The sequence below is a fragment of the Mus caroli genome, unplaced genomic scaffold (assembly GCF_978045245.1).
Source record: "Mus caroli unplaced genomic scaffold, Mus_caroli_1 scaffold_12, whole genome shotgun sequence".
Lineage (NCBI taxonomy): Eukaryota > Metazoa > Chordata > Mammalia > Rodentia > Muridae > Mus > Mus caroli.
The window spans coordinates 33756393-33768673 of record NW_028227267.1 but is presented as its reverse complement, the minus strand read 5'-3'; the positions used below and the strand labels follow the sequence as shown (position 1 = coordinate 33768673).

The 12281-nt window shown below is 42.4% G+C and overlaps 1 protein-coding gene across 1 annotated transcript in view; it reads left to right on the top strand.

The window, feature by feature from the left end:
• Nucleotides 1–8308, top strand: part of Sh2d4b (SH2 domain containing 4B) — a 75292-nt gene extending 66984 nt beyond the window's left edge. Inside the window, exons 7-8 of the mRNA XM_021182485.3 lie at nt 1784–2004; nt 6560–8308. Coding sequence (XP_021038144.1) covers nt 1784–2004; nt 6560–6652 — 314 coding nt within the window. The 3' untranslated portion in view covers nt 6653–8308. The remainder of the gene's footprint in view (nt 1–1783; nt 2005–6559) is intronic.
• Nucleotides 8309–12281: the final 3973 nt, after the last annotated feature.

The window sequence follows — 12281 nt, the reverse complement described above, 5'->3', positions numbered from 1 at the left end:
CCCGCCCCCCGAGCTCCCAGGGACAAAACCACCAACCAAAGAGTGCACATGGAGGAACTCATGGCACCAGCCAAGTATGTAGCAGAGGATGGCCTTTTCTGGCATCAATGGAGTGAAGGCCCTTGGTCCTGTGGAGGCTTGATGTCCCAGCTTAGGGGAATGCTAGGGAGGTGAGGTGGAAGTGGATGGGTGGGTGGGTGGGTGAGCACCCTCATAGAAGCAGGGGGAGGGGGAAATGGGGGTCTGTGGAGGGGAAACCGGGAAGGGGGATAACATTTGAAAAGTAAATAAATAAAATAACCAATAAAAAACCTATCACAACTGATTTTTCTGTGCTTCTGATATATCTCTCTGGTCCATCTCTGCATGGCACAATGTACTCTTTTTTTTTTTTTAAGCTATTCTGTTGCTATGAGGCCTTCCTTCTCTCCTGGACTATCCACTTACTTTGCCTAGTTGGGGAGAGCTGGCCAGCTTGGTTGCCATTCTTCCGAGTCCTGGTAGAGAACATGAGCAGTAGCCCGTAAGCATGTTGACTGTCTTTAAAAGCAGCATTTGGTAGTGTGGGTGCATTGTCCCCTGCCTCAGGAATAAGGAACATAAAGGGTGCATACATTTTCAAGTGGTCCAGTAGGTGCGCAGAGGGGGATTTGCTGCAATTCATTGCTCTTCTAAAACAGTAGAACATGACAAGACTCAGCAAACCCATAACTATTACTAGGATCAAAACCACCTAACCAACACAAAACATTTGAAACTTTTTATTGGACTTGAAAACTACAGTAGGTCTGGGTTGAGTCACGCAAATATCGAAGAGCACTGGAGCAGTTAAGATTTTGGCAGAAGATCTCTTGGTGAGGGAAGTATTGAAGAATGAATATACTTTTTCTGGTTCCCTCTCTCCTCCCTACCCCCTGCTCTTCAGGGTTTGACTTAGCAAATACTTTCCTTCTCACAGTCATGTGGGTGAAGGCAGCTTCATAAAAGCACTTCTAGAGGTTGCTGCCAATGCATATGTAATTCCAAAGAAAGACCTGACTTTTATACTTTCGTGGTACCACATGGCATAGGCCAAAGTACCTTAGAAGGTTCTAATTCTTGTGTTAAATAGAGTTATATTATTTTACCCACTAAAAAAACTTGTTCTCAGTGTGCATAGACATTCGGAGGAATCTTTGATCATATATAGGGACTACATATGCCTCAGACAGCTATGAAGAAGATTATAAACATACCCCAGGCATTATGATTGTGCATTATTTTAGAGTGAGCTTTGTTGCTGGCAGTTTTGTGTTTCAATATCACAAGGTTGGACACTCCTGCTGTAGAAGAAAACACCATTTGGATTTCATCTACTGAACCCAGTCAATGTGGCATGGTCCTCCATCATTCTGGCTAGTCATTAACTCTGGGCTTTAAGGCTCTCTAGTATTTGTAATCAATAGATGCTATAATTCCAGTTCATTAGTAATTCCTTGCTTACCCAATTAATCCAAATTAGTGTGGTTTAATTTGGATAAGAGCATGCTTCACTCTGGTCCCTGTAGAAATTCTATCCCCAGCCTCATTGCTGGTTGTTCTGGGTCAGTAGACTTTTGCAGAAGCAGAGACCAGCTAATTCCCCAAGACCCCTTTCCTCCTTCCCACAGCCTGGAAAACATGGTTGGTCTGTGAAATGAGCCAGAGAGAAAGGGGCAGTCAATGGTTTGGCAGAGAAGTAGAAGATGCAAAAACCTACCAAGGCTTTTTAATTTTTACTTCTCATTTTCTTCTTTTGAATTAGGAATTATTAGCCGAGAGAGTGCAGAAGACCTTCTGGAGAATATGACCGAGGGAGCATTTCTAGTCCGGGTCAGTGAGAAGATCTGGGGTTATACCCTGTCCTACCGCCTGCAGAGAGGCTTCAAACACTTCCTTGTGGATGCTTCTGGGGACTTCTACAGCTTTCTGGGAGTGGACCCTAATCGCCATGCCACCCTAACAGATCTCATTGATTTCCACAAGGTAACTCTCTTTGAAGGGTTAGTTGGGCATGGAACTGGCAGGAACTTTGGTTGAAGAAAGCCTGGAGCAAGTGCAGCAGATAGAGATAGACTTCAAGATAAGGCTGTAGAGTCTCAGAACTATGGCATATTGAGGTAGAAGAGACCACTGGCTGTCCAGAGCAGCTCTGGGGCTCATGGTCTTCCCCTGTCTTGTGCCTTAACTGGCACTGTGTTCCTGTAATTCTATTCCCAGGCTTCTCTTCTCTAACTGTCTGAGGGCTGTCTGTTGTTAGCACAAGGAGATGGCAGCTGGCTCTATGTCCAAGTCCTTCTCTTAGTCTCAGGAACACCCCTCTGAACTACCCCTATCCAGAGCAGCTTTGAAGCTAGCTGGAGTGCAGGAAACAGTCATGTGGCCATAGCAACTTAGATCCACAGTAGAGTCACCACTGTTCTTGTCTGAATTTGTTTTCATCCTTGGGGCATGTCTGTCCTTGGATATGTCACTTAGTCCTACTGAGCCTCAGCATCCCCTGCATTTGTTGTCATTACAATAGAGCGCACCATATTGGGAAATTTATAAGGAAAAGAAATCCAGTTTTTATACCTTTGGAGTGTGAGAAGTCCAAGATGGAAGGACCATCACTCAAGGAGGGTTTTCTTACTACACTGTCTCCTGGCAAAATGTGGAAGAGCAAAGCAGGGTGAGAGAACAAGAGACTGGGCAAATGTAAGAGGGGGCCACATCTGGATCCATGGAGATGGCTCAGTGGGTACAGTATTGCGGTATGAGCATGAGACCTGAGCTCAGAGCCCCAACACCCACATGGAAGCCAGTCATGGCAGCATACGCGTCCTGTACTGTAAGTGCTGGTTTGGGGGTGTGATAGTAGAGACATGCAGATCCTGAGGGCCCATTTTCCAGTCAGTATAGCCAAAATGGCAAGCTCCAGGTTCAGAGGAGAGGCTCTGTCTCAAAAAACTAAGCAGGAGAGTGATGTCTGTCCTCCACACAGGTAAGCTTGCTTCTGTGCACACACACACACACACACACACACACACACACACACACACACACACACACATCTCTCTCTCCCTCCCCTCTCTCTCTCTCTCTCTCTCTCTCTCTCTCTCTCTCTCTCCCTCCCTCCCCCCCCCATCTTTCTCACACACACACACACACACACACACACACACACACACACAGGCCAAAGTCACGTTACAAGAAGCCTATTCTTGAGACAATGGCTTTGATCCACTTGTGAAGGCAGAGCCCTCATGACCTGCTTACCTCTTCTGGGTCCTATCCCTGAAAAACCATTAAATTGCAATTATGTCTGGAACACATTCCAGCCATAACATTGAGCAAATGAATACACACAGTGCTTATTTGAGGTCTTGTGGACTTTAACAATATTGTATTCATAATTGCACCCTGTGATCCTATGCCCAGTACTCTGCCATTTGTCCCATTGTTGACTCACATGCTATCTTGCAAATGTCTCACATATGTCATAGGGAGAAGCAGCTTTTGTTTTAATACAGTTGTCATAACTACAAGAATAGTTGTACCTCAGCAACAAGAAGGGAAGTTCTGAGGGATTCTGGGATAATGTTATGGGAATTCCAGCTCCAATATCTAATTGAGTCGTACAGGTCTAGAAGGTGTCACAGAATTGCTTGCACTAGGATTTTGTTGTAACAGGGTCTCCTGGATTCTATATTGCTTTCTTTATTTTATCCATCCACAAAAGGCCCCAGGCCTTGTGAATGGAGCACATAGAAAAATCACCTGTCTAGCTAGGCATGTTGGGAAACATCTGTAATCCCAGCACTTGGATACTGAGGCAGGAGAATCACCAGCTTAAGGGAATCTTGGGTTACATGGCAATAAACAACAACAACAACAACAATGAAATATCCAACCAACTTAAATAACAACAGCAACAGCAGCAGCAACAATACCACCACCACCACCACCACCACCACCACCACCACCACCACCACCACCACCTGCCACCCAAAATCAGAGTTAGAGAAGAAGAGAAGAAAGGACAGAAGAGAAAACTATTCATTCAGAGATGCCTGGGATCAGAGTACTGCTGTGGATCTGGACTAGGTGAGGGTGGATTCCTATTTGTTTTGGGAAGGGCCTTCTAACAGCCAGAGGAAGGCAAAGAAGAACGGAGGAAGGAAGGGAGTGTGGAGTCTGATAGCATTGTTCTGGGTTAAGCATACATGTCCTCATAATCATGGTGACACCTGTGTTATGAAAGCACAGTAACCTTGTTCACAGGCCAGGAAACCAAGGCCAGGGAGGCCATGGCACTGGGCCAAGTTCCAATGGCCGGTGCCAGCTGTAGTCAGGAGCTAAGCCCCTAGCAGCCTTCCTCTGAAGCTCATACTTCCGTCTGAGTCCCAGTGCTTGTTTTTCTTGTTGAAAATAAGCTACTTCAGCAGCTATGGCTACTTGTCTCCACCAGTATTTCCATCAGAGGGTCAGTGCCCAGTTCTCAGGTCAAGTTCTACACAGGAAGGCCACATCACATGCCTCTGCAGGGCGTTATTCATTCCAAATTTAAAATCTGTAGATCAACAAGTTCACTTCAAGCCCTACACAAAGATATCATCTATGCCCACATGGAGGTCTGGTGATCAGTTTTGATAAATTAAATTTTAATTACACTATTAATTCATGATTATATTAGTCATGCCAGCTTCACTGATTTCAAACACCTGATGACATCTTCCACCTTGAGTTAGTAATGTGCCATGTGTTATTTGCTAGCCAGTAATACCAAAATTCATGGTCATAAGAAAATACATAGTTTTCTGATTTTTACATCATATAATGCAACAATCTAACCTTCAAGCTGTACTTAATTAGACTTTAGAAGGTAATATTTGAAGGCATGGTCCCTGATACCAGAATGTCAGGTTTGAATCCAGACTTCATTATTTTGCATGGCTTTGAGTCACTGCTCAGGCTTTTGTGACTCAGTTTCTTTTTTCAGTTGGGTGGGTCAGTGACATCCCTGTGAGGTTTCAAGGAGGTATCACTGTATAGACTGCATTTCAAAATCAGCAGTAGGTACCATCTGTTATTAAAACGTGGTTAGGAGAGTTGGCACCTAACATCAGTTACTAGAGTGCTTGCTTAGCACAAAGCCCTGGGTTTGAACCACAGCACGACTTAAACTGAGTGTATAGGTGGAGAAGTAAGCCTGTAATCTTAGTACTCAAGAAGGGGGAGAAATGTGGGTCAAATGTTCAAGGTCATCTTTAGCTACATAGTGAGTTTAAGGCCAGCCTGCATGCATAAGAACCTGTCTCAAAAATTTGCCTGGCAGATATTTCCCCACTAGTATATGTACCAGGATTCCCTGGTATGGGTGTAGGGTTCAGCTTAATTACTCATTCTCTTCTTGTGTCCTTCCTTCCACCTTCTGTTTCATGATCATGAACTGTGTTTCAGAGACTTCTGTACTATGTATATGTTACTTTGTCACTATGCATACATATGTAGTGTTTTCCGGGATCGACTCCTTGAACTGAAATTGCTGGAAAGAAAAGTATGCACATTTTAATTGCAAAAGACCTGCCAGATCGCCTTCCCAAAACATGGAACCAATTCATGTTCCTGCCAGAACTATTTGAGGGCTGTTTCCTCCATGAAATGGCAGACGCAATAGCTCTCTATGGTCTAGCTTGCATTTTTCTTGTGGCCTCTGCTGCTGAGGTGTCTTTTCATGTATTTAATAGCTACTTCCAGTTAGTCACCTGTAAATTGTCTCTTTTTATTCACGGTTCATTTTTCTATTTTTAGATATCTTTTTCTTGATGTTACAATTTCTGTATCTACCAAATTGCTCTTTAGTTATGTCTATTCTGCTGAAAATATTTTTAATTTAAACAGTCATATTTTTCAATTGCATGCTCATTTTTTCTTATAACAGCATACTCCTGTTTCATGGATGACTTCTCCTGTTGAGAAAGATAATGTAGATCTCTTAAAGCTTCTTTTTGTTTCCTTTATAAGTTTGGTATTTTCTTAGAAATCTTTTGGACTACTGAGTTTTGAATCTTTCTGTTATAGTTGAGGTGGTCTTTAAATACCTCAATAATGAAACAGTCTTCCAACATTCAATCTCAAATTTATTCATGCACAGACAACTTATGTTTCCCAAATCCAGTATCTTCTGCTGTAGGCTTGGGGTCAGGAAAGAGTAGCTCTCTGAGGGGTATGACAATGTCTGTTGTTTGTGTCTCTTCGGTTTCACCAGCAACAGGGGCAAAGTTGTGTCCCTAATGTGTCCCCAGTTTCTGCTGCTTCTTAGACAATCTATTTTTTTTCTCATTTTACTTGGTGGCCTTCCTTCTTATTTTCTCATACTGTACAGATGCATTTCTTTTTAAAAGGAGGTTACCCTTTTATTTCTAGGCAGGTGAGTAAGGGGATGTAGATGTACGGCCTTAGTTTTTTTCTCTCTAACCATTCTCTACCTGACTCCCCATGAATGTTTATATCTCTTCTTGATCTGAATTGGATTGATTTTCTTCTCTTTTCCCTTTAGGAGGAGATCATCACTGTTTCAGGGGGAGAGTTGCTACAGGAACCCTGTGGACAGAGGGATAGCCCACCAGACTATCACCTGTTGTTTGAATGATTTTTTCCCCTCCTCTTTGGACTCCTTTGAGTATCCTGATTTTGAACTGAGCATAAGAATATCCAAACTCAAAGCCTCCTGACGTTCTGGAAGATCCACCATTCTTCAGATGAACGATTATATTAGTAAGCCTCCAGAATGTGACCTATAAAATGTGACTGCATTTGTGAGACTGTTCCCATTCCAAAATTCAAGACAGAAACCTCGAATAATGATGCTCCTGGAGGCCTGTCTGTCATGGCTGTGCTAAGATGACTTCCTAGGGTGAATGGGTCATGTTTTAATAACCCAAAGCAATTCCAGTGCCGAACCTCCCACTTAATGTAGGGCCAGCACTCAATAAGTCTTTGTTGAATGAATGCCCTCCTAAAAAACTCCTAACACTGATGGGTTCTAGCAAATTACTTTGTATATTACTTCATAAAGTCACAGAGATAGCAGACCAGGCTTGTGACTAACTTACATGGAAGACACACATGTTATATCTTTCCTAGTATTCATGAACTTGTTGATATTATCATGGGCATTGCCCAAGGTTGCTATGTTTGACTTTCAGTATGGGATATTAGTGTTGTGCTGGCTGCTTGGTATGACTACTTCTACCTCTCTCGTATGTGTCATCTTACATGTGGCTCTGGTTTTGCAAATTGAGGTAATGATGTCATATAAATGCGCAGAATATCTGGAATGGATTATAAACCCAAGGATAGTGTTTAGATACTTGATGAGGCAGGTCTTTGCTCTCTAGAATGTTCTCTGTGTGCTCTCTACTTAAAGGCGTAGCTATGTTTTGATTTTAATTCTTCCACCTCCTTAATTTGAATATGTTCTTCATATTAATGAGAGTAACCTCCCTGTAACTCAGTAACTCTCAAGGATGGAGTCTTCCTTAGGGTTTTATTGCTGCAAAGAGACACCATGAACACAGCCACTCATAAAATAAAATATTTAGTTGGGGACTGGCTTATGGCTTCAGAGGTTCAGTCAATTGTCATTATGATGGGAAGCATGGCAGCTTGCAAGCAGACATGGTTCAGGAGAAGGAGATAAGAGTTCTATATCTTGATCTGAAGACAACTGGGAAAGAGACCGTCTTCTAGGCAGCTAGGTGGATCTGAATGCCTACCCCTACAGTGAGACACTTCCTTCCAACAAGGCCATACCTCCTAATAATGGACCAACCATATTCAAACCACCACAGTGTCTAATGCAAGCATAATCATGTTGTTCCCTTATGGTGATAGACAAGGAGATAGCAGATGTCACAGCAAGATTGCAGGTTCTGAAATCTGGAAGGCTTCAGTTATAGTCCATACTCTGAAACTTTGTGACATTATAATCTTTGCAGCACTGGGTTTGGCATATATAAAAGGATATATGGACTCTGGAAACACCATAAAACTGTTTTATCTGCCTTGAGAGTTGTGTAGTAAGAAGAATAAGGTGTCTTTATTCTCCAATCAACCTTTTGGCTCTTCTGTTTCTTGTATCCTTGGCCACTTGTGACATCATCCACCCTCATGGCTATTGTTACAGCCAGTTTTGTGAGGATGACTCTGCTTTCTGCATTGACCATATTCTTCGGCCTCACATGTACATATGACAATGGGACTTTGCCACACATGGTTCTTTGGGATCATTTATTTTTATCTTTTAAACTGACTTTTCTTTATTTTGGAGAATTTCATACATCTATACAATGAAAAATGATATTTACTGTTCTACCCTTCCCTATTCTATTCCCTAGATATATCCCAGTATGCTCTCAACATCATGTATTCATAAAAAATAACTCATAGGTACAAGTAATGGTACCATATGAGCATGAGTGTGGCCTTTCTCTGAGCACCATAGAAATCTTACTAGGAGCCACTTCTCCAAGGAAAGTGACTCTGTCTTCCTCAGAAGCTACCAATTACCAATAGCTCTTCAGTAAGGGGTAGGACCACAAAACATTTTTTTATAGTTAGTTTCTTCTGTTAGAGTCCTAATAAGACTTACATGTAGCATCTGTTATGCCCTCAAGTCTCTGATAACACCCTCCTCTTCTTGACCCATAACTAGTTTTATAAATTAGAGTTCTATAAAATGACCTGTGTTCTGGAATTGCCTTATTGTTTCCTGTTGTTATTTCTGTATTGTCTCTATTTCATATTTCCTGGCTTGATTGAGGTTGAATTTGAGGGCCAGAAAATGTTCTTAGGGCATCATGTCACAAGGATCCTTGTAACATAGTGGCTCAAATTTTCTAGACTTGTCAGTGGGCTCAGAATATCTCAAACTGAGTACCCCAGTTGTCCTTCTTCACCCTTATCTTTTGTTTTTGCTTTTTGAGATAGGGTCTTGTTGCAGGAAATATTAAAAAAGGACGGCACATTCCTGCCCTTGTACCAGCAACTCACTACCCCAGAGGCCTGGCCGGCCATGTACTGGTGGACAGTGGCTGACCTGTTTTTATCTCTCAGAGACTCTGACTCAGTGCTCCAAAATCTCTCCACCCAGCTTGCTAAGTTCCCACTGGTGGGTTGTTGCCATGCCAACCCTGTGTTTCAAATCCCCCATGGCCTTTGTGGTGCACCTCAGGCAAACCCAGTCTTTGCCACTGTATCTTTCTCTCTTGAACCCAGATGAGCCACCAGGTGAAGGAAAATACAACACAAACAAGTTCAGAAACTCAGTCATTGTGTGCTGCAACTAAAATCCTAATCTTGTAAACCTTATTAAATCTAAATCCTCTGCTGGAGAATCCTGACAGATCTGCCATTGAAACTGGGAGATACTGGCAGCTACATCTTGTCCTTATGCTATCTCCATCCAAAAGGCCATAACTCTCTCCTCTTTCCTCTCTTTCTCTGTGCAACCCAGAAGTCTCACCTACTCACCCAGTGATTGACTTCTTTATTAATTAGGGGATTGGGTCACAAGAAGTCACCTGGGTACATGACTCACTCCTTGTCTGTAGTCCCTCCCAGGAGAGTGAAATTAGCATGCACCAGGCCCATCTACAATAGGGTCTCATAATGCAGGGTAATCTTAAATTTACTACATTGAATTTTGATCTTCCTGTCTCTATTTCCCATGTTCTGGGATATATGTGAGTACCACTATGCTTGGCTCCCCTTTTGGACCCTCTCCCCCTTTCAGCAAAAAAAGTTACCCTATATTTCTCCCCTGTTGCTCCAGTGAACTCTAGGTCAATGGGATGCTCATGTTGGTCAGTCATTTCTTCCTTCATCCTCCTGGATGAAAGACAGCTCTTGATGTGGCCACTGAGAAAACAGTCATGCAAGATGGCATAGCCAGATTCATCAATACCTCTGTTTCCACTCATTCTCTGTCTTTTCCCTCTCTGGAAAGTTCTTCTGGGAAGCTACTCTGGAGGTTAGTGGCTGTCTTAATTAGTCTATACCTCTTGGGAACTCAAAGTAAGTGCCTTCTATACACATATATATTCTGACCTTTTGTAACTTGAGTCAGGGACTTCCCATGTAGCTCAGGCTGTCTTGGAAATCATTAGCTTAAGTTTGGTTCTCAACTCATGATCTTGTTGTGTTCATTTCCTGAATGCTAGCATGACAGGTATGTGTCATCACAACTGGCCCCAATACATTAGATAATAGCGGTTTTATGTATCAGTTCCATAGCTTCCCTCCATCAGTCAGTATCACTGCATGAATGAAATGATGTGATGATGGAGGAATCCTGCTTTCTAAACTTTATGAACTCTCAAGCCATAGCCAAACTCTGTTCTAATTACATCAGTTCTACCAGGTCTTAGAAGACCTCCTCTTGTTCTGATTTTGTACTGTGTCAGCCATGTGAATTTGTTCAGGCCACTCAATCTCAATAAACCTCTGTGTAAGTGGGAATAGGAATTTTTTGTTTTTAATGTGGTCATCATTAGCTTCTTCTGGCTGATCAATTAAGTGACAAATAGGGAATCTCTGTCCAAATGAAAGACCTTGCTATCCACAGCCACACAGTGGCAGCTTCCTGCCAAGCAGTGCTGTGTCAGGGGATTCCACAAGATGATTTCCCACACACTGGAAGAAAGTTCCAAACAGCTTTGAAAGGAGTCCAAGATGGGTTGAAAAACCTGACATCCTGGAAGGTTGTTCCTGTTGCCTGCTAATTAATATGTGAGAGATAACAGCTGAGTTTTCCATCCCTAACTCATTTATTTCATTTTATTTGGGGCCTGCACTTTTTGTATGTCTCATATATTTTAGGTTTTACCTGGGTTTCAAATAAATTCCTTGTAAGTTGTCCTGCAAATGAAATTACTGTCTGGAAAACTGCAATTTCATCTTGAGAGTTTTATTATGCTAATAAATGTCAGAATTCTCAAATAAAGGAATGGCCTCCTTTTCTTCCCCCCTCTGAGCCTTACAAATATAATGAAAAACAGTCAGTCAGCTCCAAGATTCAGCAGAAGGAAAATTTATAATCTATAACTAGAAAGAGAAGCTGTAAAAAACAATATGCATCTTAATGGAAGATAAATTTCAGGGAATTAAAGGGCAGATTGGGGTGCAGATTCTTGAAGATTCCTGCATGGCAGGTATTCTTAGGGGCCATTTAAGGGTTCAGGAGCTAAAAAGAGGGTAGGGAGAGTAATTCTTTAGAAGGATATGTGACAGTGATAGCCTGGGGCCTTGGGGACTTTCAGACCATGGTCACTTAGACCTGTTGCTTTGTGCCTTGGATAGCACAGTACAGCGTGGCAGAGAAAAATGTGGCAGAGGCTTATTTAACTCAGGGCAGCTAGGAAAGAGAGAGGAGAGTGGCCAGGAAACCCAGTAATTCCCTCAAAGGCATACCTATCTTCGTTCCACTAGGTTCTTTCTCTTAAAGGGTTTGCCCTTTTCCAGTAGTGTGCGGGCTAGGAACCAAGTCTTTAATTTGTAGGCCTCTGGGGGAAATTTCCAAACCACAGTGCTTTGAAAGGATCCTAATGCTACAATTTATGCTTCAAAGAAACCTAAGCAAATGCATTAAATTTTGTAATAGTCTCTACATATGAATGTTGGGTTGTAGCTCAGGTCTAGTATTCACAAAGGGGATCATTTTTCTTGTCCAAGGATTCTAATGAAATGTAAGCAAGTAGTACCATCACTGTGTAGACACTTTACCTAGTTATAGAATCACTTAGGGCACAGGGAACTGTGCTTTGTGTATTTTGCCCTCCAGTCTGTGAGGTCCTGGGGGTCAGGAAATGTCATGTGTGTATTACAACCTTGAACAGTCAGTGTAGAATTCAATATGTGTGTGTGTGTGTGTGTGTGTATGTATATATTTAGTTTTCTCGAGTCAGGGTTTCTCTGTATAGTCCTGGCTGTGCTGGAACTCACTCTGTAGACCAGGCTGGCCTTGAACTCAGAAATTCTCCTGCCTCTGCCTCCCAAGTGCTGGGATTAAAAGCATGTGCCACCATGCCCAGCAGAATTCAATATTTTTAATGGACTAGCAGAAACAGGTTATACAGATTTCAAAGGCCTACTTTACACTTAAGGGACCCCATGATGGAAAACTCCAGGTTGGGAATGTTTTCTACCTTGGATTAAAAAACCCCAAAGTTATTGCTTTATGCTTGTAGGACAAACAGTAATCAAGCAAACAGGCGAGATGG